Raw genomic sequence first — 27132 nt, forward strand, 5'->3', positions numbered from 1 at the left:
GGTCCATTTCTCTGACTGTGAGCGGTGCTGTGACTGCCAGCGACGGAACGGAGGAAGAAATATCGGTTTGGAAAACAAAACACACACACGGGGAGAAGAGAAATGAAAGCCAAAGCAAAGAAATGGAGAGAGGGGATCTGACAGAATAAAAGGTGTGCCTTAAGGGATTCTTTTGTAACTGCCCCCCCCCCAAATGAACACTGACAAAAGACAAAGGTTGTGTGACCCTTGCTGTGAGACATCTGGCTGTGATTACTCTAAAAGAGCTCATCAGTTAGGAAACACCGGACATATATGAGTGAGGGTTTACACAAATGTACACTTGAATCCAACATCAGACTGGGACTTGGCCTTCTTCTGAACAAATGTTGAGAAGCAGAGGAAGAGTTCACCTCAGGTAAACCCGCAGCTGCACCTAACGTTATTAACACATCTGAATTTGTCTGTTTTTTCACATGTATGCTTGTAAAATATGTTACGAACATAAGAGCACATAGAAAACCAGGCTGGACCAGAAGATGTTTCTGTCTCACAGGACGGGCATTGTGTCAGAGTTGGAGAAAACAACCTTGAGAGACATGATAGATATTAAAAACAAATGATTTTATTAACTAAATTATGTCATCAGTAAGAAGCACACAAAGATTGGTTTAGCAGAAGATAGTGGGACAGTGTCATATTTCTGTCCTAGAGCCTATTTGCCACTAGATATCATGCTATTTATGCACACAGTTTAGTTGAGTTGTCATTATAAATTTTCTTCGTGTCAGTTTACATACTTGTGAGAGGAATTGATTTACGAAACAAAGTATGTCACATTCCAGCACAATAGTTGGGGGTATACTGTAACAGTTTTCAGCTCGTTAGTACTGAGCCACACACTGAAACATCTTGTCTTTCCAGCATCATGTACAGACGTTCATCATCTTCATGCATCATGTGAAACACTAAAATGCAGTATCCCATTTACATTTCAACATACCTCCAGAATTATAATGATGTTTGGTTGACTTTGTAGGCTTAGCTCACTACAAACCCAAAACTTCCCTTCTGGAAAGTCAACTTGCTCAACTTAGGGGCTGTGAATCAGTCAGTATGTTTACATGCACTGAGAGAAAGTCGAATTATTGCCTTAGTCCGACTGATATGGACGTTTTAAAAGCCATGTATACACCTTAGTCGGGCTGTAGTCAAGTTCTTCAAATCGAGCTATTAGAGTCTGTTAACGCGGTCCTAAATCAAGTTAATCCGGCATGTATATGCAACCAACGCTTAGCCGAGCTAGTGACTGCTCCGGGACTTAAGATTTTGCATACATCTTACATGCAACACGATCAAGCTTAACCTTGAGTTATGGTTCTGCGTCAAAACGACGCCGTGCCTACGGCGTGTGGTACGCGTCGACGCGTACCACACGCCGTCACTGACGCCGTCACTGACGCCGTCACTGACGCCGTCACTGACGCCGTCACTGACGCCGTCACTGACGCCGTCACTGACGCCGTCACTGACGCCGTCACTGACGCCGTCACTGACGCCGTCACTGACGCCGTCACTGACGTGCACCTCCCGAAAATTGTAACTACGCGTCGAGGCGACGCAGACCACATGCAGACCACACGCAGGCCGAAAGGGCTGTGATTGGTTCGCTTGGTAGCAATGCATTTCCGGTTTCCGGTTTGAAGCAGTCGTGAACTTTCAGGGCTCTTTTCTTCGTGTATGTGTGATTTTTTTTGTTTTGGTGTTTTGCACAATAGTTGTCCTTATCTCTTTGATTCACTGTGACCGGAAAAAGTCGGATAAACCATTCAGGAAAAGATCACGGTCACGGGGGGTACTGCACCGCGGCGAAATGGAGTGGCGGAGAAGTCCGAAGGTTCACGACGGCGTCACAGCGCCGGCGTGTGCACTGCATTGGCGTTGGTTTGACGCAGAACCATAATTCAAGCTTAATTGTGTACGAAATGCACAGAGCTGTCTGTGTGTTGTTGTCATCCTTCTACGTCTGCTCCAAATTTGCTGTGTTTGTTTACTAATTATTCTAACTAACCGGAAGAATGCCAATGCGAAAGAGCGCGTAGCTCCACCTAGCGTCACGGAGTCGAACGCACCTCACTCAATAATTCAATTCCCGTCCCGCCCATGCATACTTGGATTTTTCATAAACTCAGTTAAGTCAGTTAAACAGTTAAATCCTGGAATATTGCCAATAGCTCGATGTAGATGTGCATGTAATTCTACTGAGTGTCCTTAGGCAAGACTTTAAACTTTGCGTTGACTCTGCTACAAATTTTATGTCTGCTGCTTGGAGCCATGCAAAGCCACAGTCTTTTAGGACCTGCTGAGTTTCCATTACCAGTAGAATTGTGCAAAACCCAGATCACACAGAAAAACAAGCAATCATATGGAGCAAGTGCCAGTGGGTAAAAAAAATAATAAAGCCGATAAATATCCCTGTGCACGGTTTACTCAATTGTATTCTCAGTTTTTGCAATCCGTGTGTGCAGATTGTTCATGGATATCACTTGAGATGCAAGGGCAGTGACATGCAGTCAGGGGAGGCAGGTGAGGCCGTGCCCCGCGTCAAAATAAGTAAAATGTTATATTTATCCAGTGATTTGTGCTATAAACTTATTTTCCATCTAGCTTCTAGTTTTCCATCTAACTAACCAGTTCTTGAGTATTTCTATCCATCCATCCATCCATCCATCCATCCATCCATCCATCCATCCATCCATCCATCCATCCATCCATCCATCCATCCATCCATCCATCCATCCATCCATCCATCCATCCATCCATCCATCCATCCATCCATCCATCCATCCATCCATCCATCCATCCATCCATCCATCCATCCATCCATCCATCTATACACAGTGTCATCTTTTAATCAGCACACTTCACAGCAGTATGACTGTATAGTTAAGTTACACTGCACTTACCTCGCAGGTGTGGGCCAGGCACCTCAAGTGATGTCCATGAGCAATCTGCACACACAGATTGCAAAATTGAGAGCAGAATTTAGTAAGCCGTGCACACAGATTTTTATTTTGTTTACCCACTGGCATTTGCTGGGCTCGGTACAATCGAAACATCTCCAATTAAAAAAAGAAGTCAAATATCGTAAAACCTTTTTACGCTTTCATGAGGTGGTTTTTTTTAAGTGTGTCAATAGTAGTGTTGTCAAGCGATTAAGAAAATTGAGAGATTAATTGAATAGGATCTGTAATTAATGAATCTAATGAAAATCTTTTTTTTTAATCTAACCTAAAAACTGCAGACAAAAGCCCTCAACTTGAGGTGTTTTCCTTTGAATTCATTACATTATTGTGGCAGATCAAAAGGTATATAGTATAACAAAAAAAAATTGGCTTTATAAAGTAATTTAATTATTGTTTTAACAGACTTGAACAGATGCAGTCTTAGTTATTTACATCCACTTGGCAGGAACATTCACCAGCCTCTCGGTTGCAGACGTGCACATGCGCAGTGCTCTCCTCCAGTCAGGTTGGGAAAGAGCGTTTCTCTGGCAACATCGTTGCTGCTAACGGGTGCTTTGCGTTTATGTGGCTAAACTTGAGCTGCTTTGGTGGTGAACAAAGTCCTTCCTACAAAGACATATCACTCTACCTTTATCAATGGTACCGTCGTCGTGTCTTGTGAAAAAGTGTCATTGAAATCCACTGATTATTTGAAAACAGGCGACTCACATTTGGCTTTAAAATGTTCTTTCTGTATCTTAAAAATACTGGAAAATAAATGTGAATGTCATTAAAACTTTGACATAATAAGACTAGTGTGTCCAAGACTTTTCCCAGAGCTGTATTTCTTTCTTTCTTTCTAATATGTAAAGGATTTCAAAGCTTTCATCGCCACGTCAATCTTGTGGAAAATGTTTCCACTGCATGCTAGTGGATATTACCTTCTGTGTTCATGTCCAGGGATTCAAATGCTTTTGAGCTCAACAGAGAAACAAAACCCCCCAAAAACTCCTGCTCGCCAAATATTAACACCTGGCTCTTTGATAAACCATTGAAATGTTGCGTTTATATAATGACAATCCTTCAGGGTATGAGAGAGACACGCGCAGTCACAAAGACAGATCCCCATGGCTCTGAAAAACTATACTATCAATAGATTTCAAGGTCAAATTAAACCAAGAGAAAAGGAAATGCAGCTTATTGTAGTTTTTATTGCAATAACAAGTGGGGTTTTTGGAGCGAAGCCACGATGAGCAGCACCAACCGCCGAGTGGCAGATAAAGCCGAGGGACATGGAGGTCTGGACTATATTTCTCTGTTTAAATTACACTTTAGAAAATATGGTTAAGATAACATGAAATAGGGACGGTATTTGATTAAATCCAGATGCAGCAGGGGTTTCTGGTGTGTTGAATGACTCTCAATACTTCCATCTTTCAAAAAGTGTCTTAGATCCCTTTGGAAAAAATCTCTCTCTCTCTCTTTCTCTTACACACACACACACACACACACACACACACACACACACACACACACACACACACACACACACACACACACACACACACACACACACACACACACACGCACACACGCACACACGCACACACGCACACACACACACGCGTAGCGCCTCTGACTTAAGCCGTCCAGCCTTGTGTTTTTCATGTGAAGTGAAGTGCTACCATGCAGTAACTGTCTCCGGTTTAAATGAATGTGAAACCTTCATTTAAAAACTAATGGGAGACAATCAGCTGCAAAACCCAACGGCAGCTCAGTTTTCCTTTGGCTTGTTATCAGCTCTCAAGGAATCACGTAACACCAGCTGCTACGAGCTGCCGCCAGCCACGTTTAACAGATTAACCCTACACTCTGTAAAACCCAACCTATATACCTATACACCAAGGAATATGGAGCAAGGTGACTGCATTTTACTACCGTGATAAAAGTAGATGCAGTTGTACTCTTCCAGCGGTTTTGGTTTAGTCGAAGCTGATAATCTTTGAACAGGCTACATGCTCATTTATGCAAATGTTGTTTTCTGTTCTGGAGCTGACTGCGGCTTAATGATCGGGGCAGAAACCCCCACCTTATTTAAAAATTCTCTCTAATGTCTTTCGCCCAGAGAGTCGGACAGCTCAGCCTAATAGTTGTGATGTTCGTTCTTGATGATTTATTTTTTAAGTTTTACATACTGATTTTGTAGATTCAATTCCTGGAGAGACCAAATATCTTTTTTTTTCTCACCATTTTCTTGTAAGTTTCACACTGACACATTATTACCTGTGTATTTGGAAATAATGACATAGTTTCTAGGAATGGGTGATATTTTACCGTTCACGATAAACCGTCAAAAAAATTCCCCATGGTAAGAATTTGTCATCTCCCGGTAAAAACGATAAATTCCCGTTGATGACGTTTCTGTGTAAAGCCGGATTTATGGTTCTGCGTTAAATCCACGCACAACGTACGTGTGCATGAAAGAAGGAAGGAAGGAAGGAAGGAAGGAAGGAAGGAAGGAAGGAAGGAAGGAAGGAAGGAAGGAAGGAAGGAAGGAAGGAAGGAAGGAAGGAAGGAAGGAAATGAGCCAGAAAGAAAGAAAGAAAGAAAGAAAGAAAGAAAGAAAGAAAGAAAGAAAGAAAGAAAGAAAGAAAGAAAGAAAGAAAGAAAGAAAGAAAGAAAGAAAGAAAGAAAGAAAAAAGGATAAATTCCCGTTGATACGTGTTTGTGTAACATCTGAGTCATTCCAGTTTTGCAGTACAGGTGGACTCATTTAATTGGTTTTTATTAATTCAATTTAATTGGTGTAGTTTAGTAGCATTGGGCTCCAAAGACTGAATGTGGTGATAGATTTATAGTTAAAAAGGTGGAGTTGAATTGTTATTTTTTTTATCGTCATTTTTATCGTTATCGGGATAAATGCCAGAAATTATCATGATACATTTTTTAGTCCATACCGCCCATCCCTAATAGTTGCACCGATTGGCTTCATGATCTGCTCCTCTGGGTCATATAAAACCTTCCCTACGTCACCAAGTCTTCATCATGTGACCATCATTGGATGCACCTCAAGAACAACACAAAGAACAGTGTGGAGAGAGAGCAGCAAGTGATGCTAACTTTGTTGCCCTCGGAAACAACTGCGTTGCAGCCAGAGACTGTTTTTAATTAAACTGCAAATGCCTACATGCACGGGAAGAAAGATATTATACGAGCAAGTTTATGGTGATTTTACGGTGGAAGCAGTTCTTCTCTGACCCAGAGCTGAAATGCTAATAAGGATGTGGATTGGTTTTCCATTTTTAAATTATTTGGAACAGAATCAGGCTATGTGGTGTGTATGTGGCTTTTATCTCCACCCAATCATACTATATTTGCTGGGGAGGGAGCGCAATTACACTGTAATGACATAGCTGAGAAGGGTGCACACCACGGTAAGTGGAAGACATCCTCCAAGTTCAAAGAAGACGGTACCTGAAACCAGCTGCTGCCCGCTGATGCCCACTGGCACGATGCCCAGGTTGTTCATGGCTGTGGCCCAGGCTTCATGATCTGCAGCGAGGCTCAGGTGGTTCTGCTCAGCGCCCAGACTGCCTGCATCAGCTGCAACGACGGACAAAAAAAATGCATCCATAATTGTGCTTGTTGTTTAATGTGTAGGGGTTTCTGAAGACTCGTGTGCAGGTTGCATCGCACATTGAGTACATAAATCAAAGGGGGGGATCTGATATTCCCTTCTCATAGAGATCCAACAAATCCATTATTCCTTCAGTTAAAGTTGTTGAAATTTCATGAATTAGTACAGTGATTCTTAACCATAGGGCCGCGGCCCACACTTGGGCCGCGAGCGCCATCTAGTGGGCCGCGAAAAAAAATCAGTTTTGTACGTGTGGGCCGCGGGGGCCGCGGGACTGCATAGTCTCCCGACCAAATGAGGAGAAGAAGACCCTCAGCTAGTTGTACGTCTAATAGTAAGAGAAATGGTGTGTATTTACAGAGAAAATCCTTCATTTTGCACAGAGTAGGTTTAGATCCGCCAGGATCAGGGATCGATTACTTGGGTCTGCGCCCAGAGCGAGCGAGGGCGGCGTGATCATTTATCCTGACGCGTCCCCGCGGCCGGGGAGGTCGGTGCCGCTCGGGCGGCTCCGTCGTTACTGCTGAATGATTGTAGATGTAGATGTGTGGGCTGGACTGTTGTTCGGGCTCGCAAAAGCATCGGAAAGTGACATGGCTGCAGCGCGACCAGAGAGCTGCGGGCCCTGCCCGTCTCAGCGTTATAGATCCAGGGTCTCAGCTGATCAGGCTCGGATGAAATCCGACACGCGCAGTCCTGACAACTTATTAATGTAAATAAAACTTAGTAAGTTACTTAGTAAGTAATTAGCTTGACTCTTACAGAGATGAGAAGCTAAATAAAACTAAATATCGTTCCAGGCTCATCAATGAGCACCTTCTCATGAGAACCTGACACCATCCAGCCCAGATTTAAAGTCCTGTCAGGAGAAATTAGAGCTCAGTTCTCTCACTGAACAACAGAAAGTGGGGACATATAAGATTATAAGGGGAAGAAAGAAAAACTGCAAAACTGTTCAATTGTTAAGATGTGTTTATATTCATTTATTATAAAAATGTGTTGAGACAATTAACAAAGAAAAGGGGAAATTCAAACTGCTGGTAAAGAAATAAAATAAGATAGCATTTGGAAAATAAAATAAAATCTATTTTATTTTTAAGAGAAAAAATGTGTAATTGAAGTTACACATGTTAATGGGCAAATATGTACTTTTTTAATATAACAGTCAGATGCAGATGTTGATACAACTATGAGGTTACTTGAATATATATATATATATATTTTTTTTTTTTTAAATATATATATATATACAGTGTATATATATATATATATATATATATATATATATATATATATATATATATATATATATATATATATATATATATTTATTGTGATGTTCTGGACCTTCGCTTGAGTAAATTTTCTCTAAATGGACCTCTTAAAGTTGAATACCCCTGCTATACAGTGTTAATATTTAACGGGCCCCGGGCCACTCTGTACTGAAAAAATTGGGCCCCAAGGTCAGAAAGGTTAAGAACCCCTGAATTAGTAGACTATAGTATTCTGCAAATTATGTTTAAAGCTCATAAAAAAACTTTACCAATCAACATTCAGAAAATATTTGAAAAAAGAGAAAGCAAGTATAACTTAAAAGGAACAGAGATTTTTTTTAAACCAAGATGCAGGACAAAACTGATGGAACGTTGTGTTTCTGTGAAAGGAATGAGTTTATGGAACAATCTGAATAAAGAAAACAAAGAATCCAAATCAAACATTACATTCAAAAGAACAATTAAAGCCTGTATGTTAAGTAAATATAATGAAATATGTTAGTAAAGTTTGACATACCCATAGACGGCGGTAATTCTATTTTAGTTTTTTTATTTACTTAGTTGTTGTTTTTTTTTTTTATTTGTAATTTATGTCAATTTATGTCAATTTGTATTTATTCTTAGAAAAGGGCAGATAAGATAAGATTCTTCTTCTTTCTGCTCCCTTTTCATTCACAATTTTTGAACATTTGTATTTGTATTGAATAGTTGTTTTTTTTTTAATGAAATAAAGAATAAAATGAAAAGAAATATTAATGCAAAAACCATGCCCTTGCGTACCACTGGCCATAGCTGGTGGTCCTTTCTCTCCGTTCTCTGCAGTCCTGTCATCAGAACCTTTCGCTGGCTCTGATGGAGAAATGGAGGGATGGACCGCTGGCTGGATGAACAGGTGGGCTCATCCAGTCTGACCCACAGTCACAGTGTAGCTGTGGAAGACAAAAGAAGAATTAAAATACCAACCCAGTTGGAAAAATAAATACATTGAAAAAAAACCTCCTGGAGAACAGAGATGAGCCATTCCAGCTTGGAGCTGAAGCAAAGTCAGAGAAACGTTTGTGTGGTTAAGTGGCAAAGTTACAGTCCCAGCTGATTTCTCAACAGGGAAAGCTGCTTAAAACACACACACACACACACACACACACACACACACACACACACACACACACACACACACACACACACACACACACACACACACACACACACACACACACACACACACACACGTTTGAGAATACACACACAGCCAGATTCAGAAAAGGGGACACTTAAGCAACGGTTTCTAATCTTTAAACACACACATAACTGCGCTTTCGCCCTCACACACATCCACACGCGCAGACACACACTCGCATCCCTTTATGTGTGTTGTTAGTGGGCTGTCATCTCGCTCATTACCACTTCCCCACCCCTGCGCTGCACCAAGCTGTCAAAGCTGCATGGAAAACATCAGAGGAGCCGGCTGACAGTGCTCGGCGGCTGTGAACAAATTCCTTATTTCTGCCAGACAGGCCACAGTTCAGCTGCATGCTGATTATCCACATTATCAGCAGACATTATGCAGGTTGTGTCTCACCGCCCATCGGGATTGTTTTCGACTGGCCTCAACTGGCCTCGCCAGAGACCAGGGAGCATTTTTCACACACATTTAAACTATGTTTTCCTGTCTTATGTTTTTTTTTTCTCCATCGCTTTATTCAGAAATCTGTCATCGAATGTTTGACAGACATCGAGGGAGAATACACATCGAGGAAATGCTGTGTTTTTTTGGTCCATGCAAGTACAAAGTTGAGTGTGTTGAAACTTTGTGGGACTTTTTTTGCTCCATTAAAGAAAGTGAGGAGTTTTTCTGTCAGCCATCATCTGACTCAGTGGGACAGGCAGTACCTGTGAAACGTCTCCGAAGAGCAAGAACAGTGTGTAGTGTGTAGGAAAATCTTTAAATACAATAACACCAACCCCTTAATTTCTGATGTTTTATATTTTATACATACATTTCTTAAACCTCGGCACCGCCCCTTAATCAAAACAATAAAAAATAAATTATCTAATACATTCATAGAGATACAAAAGAAAATGCATTAGAAAATTGTTGAAGACAAAATTGGGGTTGTTTCATTTCAATAAATATCAAACACTTAATTGATTTTCTGTGTTTATCTATATATTTCAGACATTAAAGAAGTAAACAATGAATCAGGAGGAGTTTTTTACTTTAAAATTGAAGGTGCACTGATGTCTCCGGGCTCGGAGGCATCTCGGAGGGACCATCAAACATTGTGGTCAAAGAAATTAATATTCCAGATCTCCCGCTATCACGGAAGCACAAAATGCAGAAAAGCAGATTTTAAGGAAACTTATGCAGCCTTGAAATGTTTGTGTAACCCGACTGTGAAACAACAGGTGAGGCTCCTTCTCACAGCAAACGGGAACAGTGAGATAAATGAGGACTAATAGAAGCAGGACCTGTTACTTTTCCCCAAAGGGCAGGTTACAAGTTACAATCACATGAAAAAAAACCACAGAGACTGGAATTAAATCATTTTTCTCAACGGTTTGTTTCCGTCTGTCAGTACTGTTCGAGGTTTGCAGTACGCTGCTGATATGAGAATTTTCTATTTGTAAGGAAAGTTTAAATCACATCTCACTTTAAATTATGGTTTATATTTAGTTGGTAATTGTCCTTTTAGTACTGATTCATAGCTTTAAAAAAAAAAAAAAACACTGGAGAGGGAGCTTTTAAATGCTCCCACGCACTGAATAACATATTTTCACATTGAGATTCTCTGGAAAGATCGTGTAATGCCAGGGCTTTTGAGTTGGAAGTTTTTCTTCTCTTTTGTTTTTCTAGCGACATCCAAATATATATTTTCAAGCATAAAAATAGAATTTCCCCATTTTATCCTTACATCCATTACCTGCATCTTCCTTTCCAGGGTGACAGGGGTCTGCTGGAACCCATCACAGCTCACTTCGGGTGCAAAGAGAGGAAACTTCTTCCTTTAGAATAACTTTAAAAGTAGATATCCACTCTAAATAGACATTGTCATATATCACATCATTTCAGACGATAGTGTAGATCCTGGCAAAGTAGCTCAGAATTTAAAGCCGAGTTTGACTTTAAACATCTCTTTACATAACTATGTAAGGTTTTCCTATCTAGAGGCAGTTTGTCAGGAGGAGACTGCATCTTTGAAGTGAGGATTTAAAGTGAAATACTGATGGGTGTTTGGCATGCAGGGCGCGTCAACTTCTTTCCCTCGCTCTGTCAGCCCACGCTGCTCTGCAGCATTCACCATTTTTCCCCGAGAGACACCTGGGAACCAGCTGAGTCCTGCCGCACATCCTGCTTTAATTAAGTCACATCAATGATTTTTCATTTATGCCTACACAAAACATGCAAAAACATGGAGACTTGCAGTTAAGCTCAGAAGGTACACACTTCTCCCTGCAGTCATCAGTCCTGATTACTTTTCTGTTGTCGGGAAAACTTGCAGACTGCTGGAAAACTGTAGCTGCGGGCCTCACTGACAGTATCCACACTCCGGCAATCAGGGAGCAACGCATTCAACGCGTTTTATAAAAACGTAGGACTAAAATCTTAATGTATTTTTTATGTATTAGCACTACACGTCTGCATCGTCCTTTTCTTCAGTTAAAACACGTGCTGGTAGGATGCTGGGAACTGGTTTCTAATAGCATTTCATCAAAAGAGCCGTTTCTATGACAACATCCCCTTCAACCACTGTTTTATGATAAACAAGTGTAAGTCATTTGCACCGCACAGTTGTCCATCTACTGTTTGTTTAACTTCCACCATAAGCACCAAATTGAAAACAGTTGTCCTCTTGTTCTCTAGACGAGCTTTTAACGATTCAATCTGACATGTGCGCTGCAAGGAGGTCTTTGGAGAATCTGCTGAATATCATCACGCTGGGCGAGAGCTACTATTAGAAGACCTATTTTATGTTTAAGATGGGGCAGTGTATGAAGGACTCCTTCAGAGCTCAACGTTCAAAGAAACAATTAACCTGCAGAGCGCCTGTGTGCTCGGCTGTCACCCGTGGGACCGTTTCATTTTCAGAGACTGTTTCAGAAGCCACATTCTGTATCATGCACAAACGTGTCGTTCTTCCTTTGTAGTCACCGTTTTTGACATGTCACTCAACACCAAACACACAGGCGTGGCTAAAACAAGTTGCTTTTCCATTTTCCTGATTAATTCTGTGATGAAGTGATTATATAAACCTTTGATGGACCAAACCATCTACTGTAATCTTAAAAATGTAACGGCTGAAGATTTGATTGAAGATCAATGTCTTTCAAAATGTCAAAAACTAATTCATACATTCAATATCATTTTTAAATTTGTTTTGCCACCTGCTGGCTTCACCTGTTTGAAAAAAGATGGGATGTATGTTAAATGAAATGAACAAATAGCATCAGATGTTTTGGTTGCGTACGATACAATAAAAGCTTTGCATTCGCACACAGAGGAATCGTCTGTTTAATGGACTGCAACACGCACTTAAACCTCCACAGACGCAAACACCTGGAGCTATGTAGTGTCTGTATACACATGCTCGCTTGTTCATCTCAGCCGATCCCATCTAATCTCCTCGTAATTCTCCATGTGGTTAATATGCGCGCGTCTGTTTGAGAATGTAATGTACCATTGCAGACTTCAAGACCACCTCCACTGTGTATCTCTGGGTACCATTACTGAGAGTGTTTTCAGTATTTTAAGTACCGTTGTTCACGTCTCATGACACAGGCTGCAGGTGCTTTCTCTCCATACAGGTGTCAACACCTTTACAATCAATTATAGAAAATACATGATCATATTTTTCTCCAAATAAGCACTAAAATCTAGTACAACTAGTGAAGCTAAGGATAAAAAAAGACTCAACTATGAATACAAATATACAAGTACAGAATCACTGTAAACATCACTTAGTTAATGTTTCAACCATACTAGCAACAATGAGGGAAACAAAAACAGTAGGTACTTGAGGTAACTGCAGTAGTATGAGCGAGTAAGTTCCCTCCATGGTGTGTAGACTGAGGCCCCGTTTACACGTAGCAAAAACAGTGGTGTTTTCATGCGTTTTGGCTGTTCGTTTACACGAAAACGAAGCTCAAAGTCACCAAAAACCATCATTTCTGAAAACTCCGGCCAAAGTGGAGATTTTCAAAAACTCCGTTTTCACGTTTGCTTCTAAACGGAGGGAAACAGACATTTAGGCTTCAGAACGTCACATTATGCGACAGAAACGTTACCAGCATCATTTGTGCGACCTGTGTTTACAATTTGTTTGGCCATCGTCAATATTTTCTTGTATTTTACCTGTCTTATATTCTAAAGTCACACTTAAAATACTCCACTTCTCTGTCACTCCAAACGAAAGACTCTCGTTTATCTTGGAAGTAACTGGCAGTCCAGGCTGATTTATGGTTCCGCGTTACACCAACGCAGAGCCTACGGCGTAGGTTACGCGGCGACGCACACCGTACGTAGGCTACGCCGTCGATTTAACGCGGAACCATATTATTCAGGCTTCACACGTGTCATTTGTTGACGTTTTTTTCCAGGATTCCGATTGGCTAGCATGACTTTACGCTTCTCGTTACACTGCCCCCTGTAGGTTTGGCTGCTCATAGCACCTTAACCGCGTATTTATGCGGGTTTGTGTAAACAAGGATATTTTTCAAAACGTAGAGGGGGAAATATCCGTTTTTGTAAATACCCGGCTATGTGTTAATGTGGCCTGATAATGTACGTTTGCAATTTTGACCTGAAATACTACTTCTCATTTTAAGACAAAGAAGACCCAAAGTGAGGCATTGAAGGACCAACACCACATGCAGAAATCCCCCCCGTAGCATCCTGTTACCGGGTGTCATGTTGGGCTCCGGACAGAAGAGTCCAGTGATCTTTCAATGGCCATTTCAGAAGTGTTGTTTTCATTTTGTACACGGCCAAGGAAGATGAGCTCGGAGATTAACCCTGTGAAAAACCCATCTGACCTACAGATTGTACATACCACAAAAAGTTTGTTGCCATACCTCCAGTTCAACTGGACTAGAATATCAAAAACATGATGACAATGTGGATTTTTTGCCTGTTTTTCTTTAAAACGTCTTAAAAAAGATCTGAAGCAAATACACTGCAGTATTCCAATAAAAAAAAAATTGATTTTGTCATAATTCCAAAACTCAAACTACTCATTAATCCAATATCATCTGCCCATGGTGTCGACCAAATGGACCAATTCACAGTTTTGGAAAAAAAGTTGTTATCTAATTTATTTCTTTTGTTTTTAATTAAGAGGTCATGAATTTATCCCACTTATTATTAATGGCTTCTTCCCTTCTCTGACTTTTTTCTGACCAGATGATGCCAAACACTGCTGAGGGTGCCTGCTCAGTTTCATGCAACATAAAATATTCACGACTGAATGCGTGTTCTGTTAATTATTCAGGAGCTCAGTTAATCTCTGATTCATTCAAAAACAGCACCACTAGGAGGTACTTTCTCTCTCTCACACACATACACACCACGGACACACAAGTGAGCGACCCTCCCGTCACCTCTGCAGGTCGTCAGTCTTTCAGTAAACTGTACGTCGTCCACCTGGTCAGTTTGTGAGATATTATATCAAAGGTGTGAATGTTTGTGAAACCAGCTGAGTATGAGGGTCAAAGCTGCGTGGAGGTGCTGGACAGGTGAAGCCTGAGGTCTCATCCTCTGTTTCATGTTGATTTTTCTTGTTGACAGATGGCTTCTTTTACTCATCCCTCAAACCATGTCTGCTCTGCCAAAAGTGTGTCCACTACTGTCCTCAGAAGGGTGTCTCCTGTCCTTGCGATGCACGTTATGATGGTCATCACTAGGGGTGTAACGATACACTAATCTCACAATACGGTACGAAACACGATATTGAGGTCACGATAACAATACGATACGATATTATAGCAGTATTTTTTTAACAACCTTGAATGAGGAACATATGACTGGAAAAATTGTCTTTTATTTGAAAGACACAAAATACAAAACAATACTGTACGTTTGCCCTATTGTTACAGTTTGTAATGCTTTATAACTGTTTAAGTTTTAAAGAGAAAGCAAGGCCAACCATTTTCCACAAACTGAACTAAAAGTAAATGTCAGGTTTGCATTATGCATCTTCAGTTTCATACAAGTACAAATATTTACACACAAACTGAATAGTTTCTCTCATGTATGATTTGACTTTTTTCTTTTCCATAAATCTAACAACTAAAATTAAATACATAAATAAAAGTAAATAAATACATACAGTTTTACATCATAAAAAAGATTGATTCATGCTCACCTTATAAGTGTAAGAGGAGATTTATTTTTGTTAAGAAGGCGATTTTGGTAATTCAGGGTTCATTATTTTATAAATATATTCTTTATATTCTGATGTAAATCAGGGACTATAATGACACTAGTCAGGTTATCTGTAGTGATTAGTCTGTTTTAGATTGGGCGGAGTGATACGCCACAGTACGGCACTAGTTGCTGTGTTGATGTTCTAAAATCCTACACTGTTGAGGGACATTAAAGTACACTGGAACTCAGCAGAAGTTGTCCCCGTGTTTATCCTACTCACCACCCCAAAAAGGTTTAATTTAATAAGGTAAGGCTTAACTCTACACCAGACTTAAAAGTTCAGAGCTCAAAACCCTGCAAGAGTCCCGTGATCGGGACCAAAACGGTCCTAGTTTCTTCTGAGCGGAGTAAGATTTTGGTCCGTGGGTCGACCACGCGTTCGGCACGCGTGGTCGGATGCGCGTTTCTAGTCAACACAATAGATTAATATTAATTACCCAATATCGCGATACACTTTGTCACCTTCACGACACGTATTGTGACGTTTTTGTATCGCGAAATTTCTGGCACGATATATTGTTATACCCCTAGTCATCACTAACAATTGAATGTTAAATGGTTAATTTTCTACAGTCCCAGGAAGATAAAGAATGTTTGGCCAAAAACATGGTTCAGATCTGTGATATATTCTTGGGCCACATTAGTCTTTGACTGTGCGCATCGAATCAGCGTTTCTACCTAAAATCTGCCACATATCCATAAGACTTGGACCAAATCTGCACTTTCATCCGGCCAAAGGGTGATATCTGATCCTCTCAACACTCACTGTGATCATGTCAAACTTAAATTATGACATTTTAGCCAGATCTGATCATTTGAACATGTGCCAAAATCCAAGTTAGGCCCAACTCCGGTCTACCCTACAAAACACTTGCCAAAACTGAGCCATAGAAGCCAACAGTAGGCAAGAGTATGCCCAAATGCATCTGGTACCTATGTTGACAATTGCCATAATTACGTAGCTGTCGTTCACCTGCGTCATTACCTCATGAGGTTACTTTCACCTGCTGCCTACTTTCAACCAGTCAAAGCTTATAATGAGGAGCCTTGTCGTTTGCAAGATAAAAGTCATAGCCGAAATGTGAAAAGTGTCAGAAACGTGAAGTAGATGTGAAACAGGGAAAAACCCCAACATTCAGTCAAAGCTCTCACTTATACTGACATTATTAATTGTTAAATTAATCAAACACTCTACGAGACTTTTCTAACAGAAGCAACTGCAATGAATTTCCTCTGTGCCCCTGCAATAAAGGATCAGAGTTGGGGGGCTTCTTTCTGTGCATCTTCTTCGCTGGATTTAACCCACAACATACTAGTGAGATTACATAAACTATTTAATCCAGCCAGGGTTCTCAGGGGGCTGTAAGAAGCTGCTGTGTAAACAGACTCCTGGATTAACTCGCTTAGCCCGCTGCCATCGAGACACGGCCAGAGAGGAATGACAGAAAAAAAAAAGGATGGCGAGATCCTCAAAGCTTTTATAAAGTCCTTGTGTTTGGTATTGTTAAAAGAAAGAGCTTTAATGAAGCTGAAGATTTTGTACTAGTGTGACACATGTGTTCCCAATCTGTCTCAGATGGGGCTCAGGATGTCCATCTTTGAGAAATGACCCATAAATCAGAATAAAAAACGTCAGGCTTCTCTGCTTCTTTTAGACAAAGTGTTCCCGTTCTTAAAACCGTGTTCCACAAATTCCATCTGCATTTAAAGTGTTTATGGAGTGTGACAGTGGTCCCTGATGAAAATCTGTAAACATTCAATCTTCAAAGACATCCTGTTTGCAGGGATGTCTCCTTTCAGCAGACACTGATGAGAGATTACAGTTACTAACACATGGCCCGACTGCCTCCTTCAGAGTCTTAAAGAGCACTCTTTCCATTAAAGCTCAACATGCATGAGGTGAAAAAGATTTCAAAATAGCTTAAATGGTTTCATTTCACATCATAATTCTCTTTCAGAGTGCACAGTTGCTACGTTTCATGGCAGCCGCGAGCAGATGAAGCGTCCGTGTCTTCCTGCTTCCCTGCTCCCACACGGTTACACAAGCACTGTATTTCTGTACCTGGAGAACTAAATGTGAGACTTATGGGCTCAAGTTGAAGTAAATAAGATCTTCAGCTTGTTTAATTGAAGAGCTCGGAGATGGAAATCAAGATTTGCAAATCTGTGAAACAAATCTGGCTGAGGAATTCAGAAAAGTTTGTAATCGTATAGTATTAAAAAAAAGGGAAACCAGAGTGTTCAATCAAAGCACTTATAGCTTTGTTTCCTACAGATTTCCTGTAGGTCTTTTTAAATATACAAACTGTTTTTTTCTTCATTTTATAAAAGAAAATTTGGAAAATTAAATCAGTCCTCGGTCTGTTATTAGTTGGAAATGAGCATAAACTGTCGTTAGAGGCCAGAGCAACATGAAACGATGCGGTTTTGAGAGTTTTGAGTGAGAACTGAATACATGTGTGCAGCGTTACGGATTTAATGTTCGTGCTACTTGCCCTCTGGGCTGTGTGTGCACATTTAAACGTTGCTTTTCTGTGTCATTACACACCAATTTTGACAAATAAATATTGTATCAACTACAGAGTGCTGTGTACTTCACACATTCAGTGGGGAAGCAACTTTGTCATTTATTATGAATATGCATGACATACTGTATACGGCCGAAGCCTCGTGAGGGATGCTCGGTATCTATGGAAACACCAAGAACTTGTGAAACTTACTGAGCTGATACAGTTGAAACACTGCTATCCTCCTTTATATCTGTTGATCTTCATGTAATAAACATTTTGAAGTTAATCTTTGGTGACTGATGTGTGACTGTCACATCTATCATGTGTCATAAACTGTATTTGTGATTATGTGTTTAGAAGGGCACATCCCTGGAAACAGGGTGTTGTTCAAGACTGAGCACTGCCACGTTCCATAAACACTTTAAATGCAGATGGGATTGGTGGGAGTCATTTTGAAGAACAAAAACACTAAATGACTAATAGAAACAGTCAAAGCGACTCTGCAAAAGAACACTGACCACCACTTCTCAAGGGGATGGCTACACTGAACTGTCAGGGATTGTACCAACTCATCTTATTAAACAAACTCATAGGACCACTGAAGGAGGCTTCGGTTTTTACACAAACTATCTACAGAAGAAAAAAACTCCAACGAAAAAAGCCAAATATATATACAGGAATGTCTCATAAAATTAGAATATTGTGATAAAGTTCTTTATTTTTTGTAATGCAATTAAAAAAAAAAGTCATACATTCTGGATTCATTACAAATCAACTGAAATATTGCAAGCCTTGTATTATTTTAATATTGCTGATCATGGCTTACAGCTTAAGAAAACTCAAATATCCTATCTCAAAAAATTAGAATATTCTGCGAATCTTAATCTTAAACTGTAAACCATAATCAGCAATATTAAAATAATAAAAGGCTTGCAATATTTCAGTTGATTTGTAATGGATCCAGAATGTATGACATTTCTGTTTTTTTAATTGCATTACAGAAAATAAAGAACTTTATCACAATATTCTTTTTTCTTTCTTTTTTTTTTGTGAGTCATACCCAAGACACCAGTTACATTTTCTCATCTCAATCAATTATTTTATCAGTCCACAGAGTCCCCCGCAGTCACATTCCAACACATTTCTGGTTCTAATCACTGTCATTTTACCACTCCTCATTGTCCACTCAGTGCTCCAAATGTATTCAGCATTCAGAGTGTAACGACTAATCTATGGACGGAGTGCAGGGCCTGCCATCTCCAGTGCGACTGGGACTCCTTCTTTACCCTTCAGCCGAGAGACAGGGTCACGGCCCAGATATCAGTCAGTGCTCGCTGCTGCAAATTACTTCTAATAAAGCCTTTAGAAAGGCTCCATTAAACACAGAGATGGAGAGAGAGAAAGCGAGAGAGATGGGCTGTAGCCATGGCAGCAAATCCAATCAGCTCCAATCAAATCATTGTCCAGAGAAACGGGCCAGCTCAGACCTCATAATGATCGTCAAAAAGAAGCAGAGCATTTTGCATTTAACATTTGAATAGCGATCACTGAGTAACAGGCTGAAATAGAAAACATGTTGGAGGATTTTCAGAGAGCGCAGCTGGTTTGAGTGAGACTCGGTGTGAGAAAAGAGGAACATTCATGCCAAAACAATTAGCTGATTCAACAGTCAGCACACTGATTATATTCTAACAAAGTTTTAGGCAATTAAATTATTCGGCAAGCAAAGAGTTCTAAACATTTGGGGCTATAAATTAAGAAAACAAGTACAACAATTTTAATTGAAATGTACGATCATTGGAGGGAGTTGGGAGTTAACTGTTCACATTTGTATCTGACAACAGTTGTGCTGGTTGTTTGACGTGGATATTTAGAATCTGCACACACGTGGAGAAAACTGTTGGTACCCTTCAGTTAAAGAAAGAAACCCCCACAATGGGCTCTAAAATAGCTTGAAACTGACATAATTAGCCTAATAATAATTTACTGAAAACCTTTTAGCTAAAAAATTTACCTGGCCTGGACAAAATTGACGATACCCTCAACTTAACACTTTGTTGCACAACCTTTTTAAAACGGTTATCAAGTGAGACTCGACTCCATGGGAATTTTGCACCTGTAGACGTGCATTTTTGCATGATTCCTCGTGAAAAACTGCTCCAGGTGTCTCAAGTTTGAAGCATGTCTTCTTCTGACGGCCTGTTTCAGCTGGGTTTTTTTTTACACATAAGTTTGGACCAGGGCTCACCGACACTTCAGAATACATTGGGTGTTTTTAGGTGTGTGTTTAGCTGTAAGTCTTTTTATACTTCCACATATTTAAGACACACGGTGCGTCCGAAATGCCATACTAAAAAGTATATACTAAAAAGTATACTTAAGTTCGGCACACTTTTGAGTAAATATCAGTAGAGCATTAATTTGGACGTACTATTAAGAGCGCACACATCACTTCCTGCCGTTGGGAGGAAGTGACGTGTCACAGCAGCAGTAGTAGCACCGCTCCGCTATTTCCCATTTATTCTGGCCGAAACAAGATGACATTATATAATATTAATATATACGAATATTATAATATTAATATTATAGTACCTAATATTATACTTGTGACATATATGTATCACTTAGCAACCAGACACAGCTGCATTGTATTGTGGGAAGTTTCTGCTTAGCTAGTGTCCATCAATCCACACTAATACATTTCTCCAGAATGAGTATGGATAGAGCTACTATTGAGTACGTTCTAATGTTTCGGACGCACTAAAAAATCTTGCATACTCATTTTGCTACTCATTAGGGTGGAAGTGTGCAATTTCGGACGCAGCCACTGAATCCGATCAGAATCAGAATCAGAATCAATTTTATTGGCCAAGTTTGAACATTGTCCAACAGGGAATTTGACTCCGGTTGTTTCGCTCGCTGTACCCAGATTTAAAGATCGCAAACAGTAAAGTAAATAAACAAATGTAGTAAATAAACAAATGTAGGCATATATACAATTAGAGAACTGAAAGGTGCAGCAGAATGAGGCAGACATGATTGTTACTGGAAGGTGCATTGTTACAGCATGTGATAGTTATTATAATTAGTGCTGTTATTGTTATTGCACGGTGATTGGTTTCTCTGAGACTGGGCTCATAGCTCTTTCCCGCCTTACGCGGTTGCTAGGCAACGAGTACTACCAGCTGATTCTGGACCATTAGGTTTACGGTTTACGTCAACAATACGACATGAAGTCCAACCATAAACTCACACATTACACATTCACCCATCAAGTACACCAGTTATAATGGCAAATCTGCATATTGCATATTGATATTAGATGCTCTCCAAGTCCAGACACCTTTAAAATTAAACTGAAAACTGCTGTTTTCCCATGTCTTTTAGTCTTATTCTGCTGCACAGTTTTTTTACACATTTATTCTAACCTCTATTTTATTCATCTTTCTGTCAACATGTATTTTTTCTGTGCTTCGTCTTTGCATTCTTGTGTCCTTTATCAATGTCAATGTCTTTGTAAAGCACATTGAGCTGCCTTAGTGTATGAACTGTAACAACTAAACAACTAAAACTGACTTAGCTTGCCTATGCCTTTAAGGCTGGTGTTGTATCATTAGCTAATGATTCATTCCAAAAAAAGCTGCATTTTTTATTTTACTTTTTACAATGGCTGTAAGTAGAAACTTAAATTGGTAGAAAAATGCTCAGCAGGTGCAAAAGTAATTCCAAGGAATATCAAGTATTACTAACCTGTGAGAAAAAAAAACATACAGACACTTGCTGATCAGATAAACCTGGATACAACCACAACATGCTTTTTAACATGCTTTAATGTGCTCCCATCAAAATGGCGGAATTTTAAATCTCCATATACATTGTTAGGTAATGGTACTGTAGCTCCAGCGCAAAGATATCGCCTTTATCCTTCCAAACTGTGCAGTCATTACACAAAGCTCACTCAGCACACTGCTAATGTACATTTTGTGTCAGTGTGTCGAAGCTACATTACTTAGAAAGCTTCATGCATCTCAGTTACAGGGCTGCAGCTATTTAGTCACAGAATCAATCCACCGTGGGCTGCTTAAAATTCAAGCAATGCTCTTAGTGTAGCCGCGGCTCGTGTTTCGAATCTATTTAATCCACTTAGCCTGAAAGGAAACTGGAGGAGGGGTCAAAATAGCTGCCAGTTCGGGAAAAAAAAATAAAAAAAATGGTGAAATATGGATGAACAGAAGATATCAAGAATATAATTGATTAAATGTTTAGTAATGGTTGGACAAATGAGCAAAACCATTACATTTATTAGACTGCAAATATGTCTAACTTAAAAGTGTCAGCACTTAAAATGTGAGGCAACATAAGAGCATTTCCTAATGAGTTATAATATTAAAAATACAGATCCTTAGTTTACAAAAATGCCCCCTGTTAATATGTTAAAATGTAATTCTCACAAATTAACATTCAACAATATTTTTATCATGAAGTTGCCTCATTTTAAATTTTTTTTAAAAATGCTTTCATCTTTATACAATAATGAGTCATTTGTTATCCAGATGAATAAATTGATTTCTAAACACTAAGATAATGGAAAGTGTTGGCCCAAACAACGCAAATGTGTCCACTGTACAACCAATAGTGACTTTGTCAAATCTGCTTAAAGAAGCTGTAACCTTGAAAAGTTCCAGCAAATGAATTAAGTTATTAATAAACTCAATTAGACCTTTTTGGTTGATCACAGTACAAGAAATACGTGTACAATTTTTAAACAGCTGTACTTACGTTTTATATTTCAGGTGTATGCTTCTTTATAATTTTACCGCAGTGTAATTTCATTTCATTTCATTTTTATTTATTCCGATCATGGAAATATGCAAACAAAAAAAAACAAGTAAAATGACAACACAATCAAAAGCATATTCCATAACCAGAAAGGAGCAGGAAGAAGAAAATCTTATTATACCTGCCCCTCCCTCAAAACAAAATTGAACAATAACAGATGGTCTGCACAATTACTAAATCAAAGAAAGAAAAACAAAAAAATCAAAAATAGATTGTTTTTCTCCATACGCATATATTATACATTTTGACTATTTCATCCATACATTGCTATTTTTTTCTCTTTAATTTTTCTTTTTAAACTGAAATATGTTTATACAGCCCTTTAAATCATAATTTAATGAATTCCATAACTTAATTCCAACAATTGAAACGCTCATCTGCTTTAAAGTTGTTCGGTCAAATAGATGTTTAAAATTAAATTTTCTACGACTATCTTCATTATTTGAACTGAAAGTAAACATGTATTGTAAGTTTTCTGGTAATGCTTTAAGTTTAGCTTCGTACATGATTGTGAGTGTCTGTAACTTAACCAAATCATCGAGTTTCAGTAATCTCGATTCAAAAAATGATCTTGAGTCAAAAAATAATTTGGCTATTTTAGACACGTTATAAAGATCTGTAACAATCTCCAAAGAAATATTCGTTCAGGACTGAGTATGTCAAAAACTAGGTCCTCATGGTCTTTCATTTACGGCACAAGATCATTTCAAGTAGATGCTTATATTCAAGGATATGTTGTATCCTGTGTGGAAATAACTGAATCTGTTTCTGTGGAGTAAACTGGTTTTGGTGGCCCCCCTGTTCATCTGAAGAACATGGCATTCACAGTCAGAAATGTGGCTCTTCTCTCCAGTCTAGATATGATGAATGGAAAAAAATCACATTTAATTATTAGCATGCCACCTCTGCGGGGGCCTCTGGCATACAGATGGCAGCCCTCAGAAAGACTAAGCACATTTAAGAGTGAGACAGTTTCTGTGCAGCCACAGTTTTGCCTGAAGTCACTTGTTCAGGTAATCTGCAGCAATATTCAGGCTACTGAAAACCATGAAAGGGCTGATCCAGCTTTCTGTCGATGGGATATGATGTTGAAAGCATTGTACTTCACAGGACAATCATCAATATTCTCGAACCTTTATGGTCTCACTCGAGCCTGGAAATACTAAGAATGGCTTTAGGCTGATCAACCGAACTGAACAATGGCAAGACGAACACAGCACTGAGTTATTACCGCAATGTGACGAGGGGTCATATTCATCTGCTGCGACACGCCGGAGCTTGTTAGAGGTGGGACAGAATGGCAGCCAACAAATCACCGCTGCACAGATGATGAAGTGACAGCCAGAAACATAACACTGACATCACCACAGTTGGACATTCTTCATGTCTGAGTTTCAATTAAAATAACAACAACAAACATGTTTATAAAGACCATTTTGGAGTTTAAAAAAATAATCAATCCTAAGCATATTAGAAGTAAGGAGTCCTTCTAATGCCTGTGTCTTTTATCATAAAGGATATCCGCCCAGCTCACTAACATCTCAGTCCGTCAAGACTCCTCTCCCTGGCCCTGCCCCTTCTCAACCTTTCCCCGACCCTGCACCCCAACCTGGGGCTTGCTGATTGGGCCGGAGCCTTGGGAGCTGCGTGCTGGCCTGCGTTCCCCACCCCTGGTCATCCCGTTGCTGCTTCCACCTGCCTGCTGTGCTGTTGACGTCCCCGACCAACCCAGCCTGGCCTTCGGCAGGTCCTGGTCCAAGTTTCTTCCCTCCTAAAGGGGAGTTTTTCTTGCCACTGTTTGTCTTAAGGCTTTTCTCCCACTAGGGGAGTTTTTACCTGCCATTGTTTATGTAATAATTGCTCTGGGGTTTATGTTCTGGGTCTCTGGAAAGCGTCTAGAGACAACTTTTGTTGTATTAGATGCTATATAAATAAAATTGAATTGAGAATGAAGGATCAGAAACCTTTCCAACCAAACTCTTGGTGGTTCCTGCCCATCAGTCTCTCCACCGGGACTTCAGGATCAGCTTCACCTCTGCATGTATCACACCTTCAAAGGTGATGAAAAATCTGGTGATGTCAGCTGGTGATGCCAGCTATGTCTTTTCAAACTGGTTTCCACTCTAACTCGCTCATGACCATTCAGACTGTGCAACATAAAAATAAAAAAATCAGACTGAACCCGACTGAGTCCTGGTACCGGCTCATCCCCCAGCCCGACTACTGCAATGCCCGTGTTAGTCCATCCTTCACTGACCTGCACTTCTCTACAAGTAGCACCTGAATCAAATTTAAATCACTTATTCTGTCCGACAGAGCGATATCTGGGTCAGCTCCCACCTACCTTAACTCAGTCATATAGGCTCAGACTCCCGGCGCTCCTCACAAGGATGTCCTCCAGCAGTCCCACCCTCACATACAGGCCCCCTAAGTCCAGACGGGTCTCACATACGCGCAGGTGGAACAACTGCCATCAGAGCAGGAGCATCCCTCCCTATCTTCAATAAGCTCTTACTGTAAGTACTCTTCATCTCCTCTCCTAATCACATAGCATAATCTAATCCAGTCTACTTTCTTTTTCTCTCATTAGGCTGGCTCTCTAGATTGAATAGGTGTACTTTTGATTGTGTTTTCTCCATAAACTTTTGTTATTGCCTTGTTACCTTTAAAAACTGCACTTGTAGCATACTGCAAATCTCCCTCAACGTTTTGGCCTGATTGTGTTCTTCTCTTTGTAAGTCTCTTTGGATAAAAACCGCTGCTAAATACAAAGTAATGTGATGTAAATGAATACATAAATGCTAACCCAGTTCTGTGGAAGCAGAGGCTATGAACTCTCCCCCTTTTGCATCTATTGATGGTAAGGCAAGTCAAGGCAAGTTTATTTATATAGCACAATTCAACACAAGGTAATTCAAAGTGCTTTACATCAACATTAAAAGCGGCAAGACACAATTAAACAGTAAATAACAAATAAAATGAAATAAAATTATGAGAAAAGGAGGTAAAATAATAAAAAGCACAAGTTGTTAAAAATAAGGGCAGTAGAGTACAGCAGGTAGGTATTTAATTTAGGAGTACACTTCAGTAAACAGTAATGTTTTTATCCTGATTTAAAGGATCTACAGTTGGAGCAGACCTCAGGTCTGCAGGAAGTTTGTTCCACCGGTGAGGAGCAGAATAACTGAACACTGCCTCACCTTGCTTGGTTCTGGTTCTTGGGACACAAAACAAACCAGATCCAGATGAAGCTCAGGGGTCTGGGAGCTTCATAGGAACTAACAGATCAAGCATGTATTTTGGTCCAAGACCATTCAGGTCTTTGTAGACCAGCAGTAAGATTTTAAACTCTATCCTTTGACTCACTGGAAGCCAGTGTAGTGATTTCATGACCGGTGTAATGTGGTCCAGTTTCCTGGTGTTTGTAAGGACTCTGGCGGCAGCGTTCTGGATCAGCTGCAGCTGCCTGATTGATTTCTTGTTAAGGCCTGTAAAGATGCCATTGCAATAATCCAACCTACTGAAAATGAACGCATGAATACGTTTTTCCATGTCTTGTTTAGACAGAATCCCTTTAATTCTAGCAATGTTTTTTAGGTGGTAATAGGCAGATTTAGTGATAAACTTGATATGGCTGTTGAAGTTCAGGTCTGAGTCAATAATTACACCAAGATTTCCAAGCTTTATTTGTAGCTGTCAATGACATGGAGCCAAGGTGAGTGCTGATCTTTTCCCTTTCATTTTTAGGGCCAAAAATGTCTCTGTCTTTTCTGCATTTAGCTGGAGAAAATTCTGGCACATCCACTCATTGATTTGGTGAATACAGTTACTCAATGAGATCAGGGGACTGTAGTCATGTGGTGACTCTGAAATATAGAGTTGTGTGTCATCGGCATAAGTATGGTAGGAAATGTTGTGATGTTCCATAATCTGAGCTAGGGGTAGCATATAGATGTTGAATAGAAGCGGTCCGAGAATGGACCCTTGAGGAACCCCACATGTGATCTTGGTTCTCTCAGACTCATGGTTTCCTATTGACACAAAAAAGGCCCTATCGTGCAAGTAGGATTTACAGTAAACCATTGAAGCACAGTACCGGTAAGTCTCACCCACTTTTCCAATCTGCTGAGAAGAATGTTATGATCAACTGTGTCGAATGCAGCACTGAGATCCAGTAATACCAGAACAGAGGATTTACCTGCATCATTATTCAGATGAATATCATTTAAGACTTGGTAGTTAATTTTGAGTAGATTTGTGCTCCAAAATATAAAAACTAAGGCTCATCTGATTTGATTCTTTTTTTAATGTAATTTTTTAATTAGAATTTAAAACATTTCATGTTTTTGAAGAAAATTTAATAACAATAAAAGAAGATCTTCAGGACAAAGAGCTAAAATGAAAATCAAGGGAAAAAAGCAATATTTCTAATAGCACATGATTACTTTTCTAAATTAGTTGATATATA

General features: G+C 39.7%; 1 protein-coding gene across 2 annotated transcripts in view; it reads right to left on the reverse strand.

The window, feature by feature from the left end:
• enox1 (ecto-NOX disulfide-thiol exchanger 1) overlaps positions 1-27132 on the reverse strand; it is a 100395-nt gene that overhangs the window by 52919 nt on the left and 20344 nt on the right. The window contains exons 2-4 of one of the 2 annotated variants that reach the window (XM_061723300.1): positions 8676-8824; positions 6459-6587; positions 2946-2990 (exon numbers count right to left, since the gene is read on the reverse strand). In XM_061723300.1, coding sequence (XP_061579284.1) covers positions 2946-2990; positions 6459-6587; positions 8676-8685 — 184 coding nt within the window. In that variant the 5' untranslated portion in view covers positions 8686-8824. Of the gene's footprint in view, positions 1-2945; positions 2991-6458; positions 6588-8675; positions 8846-27132 lie in introns of those variants that run through there. The other variant, XM_061723299.1, reaches the window with a different exon arrangement.

The sequence above is a fragment of the Cololabis saira genome, chromosome 6 (assembly GCF_033807715.1).
Source record: "Cololabis saira isolate AMF1-May2022 chromosome 6, fColSai1.1, whole genome shotgun sequence".
In the NCBI taxonomy this organism is placed as follows: Eukaryota; Metazoa; Chordata; class Actinopteri; order Beloniformes; family Belonidae; genus Cololabis; species Cololabis saira.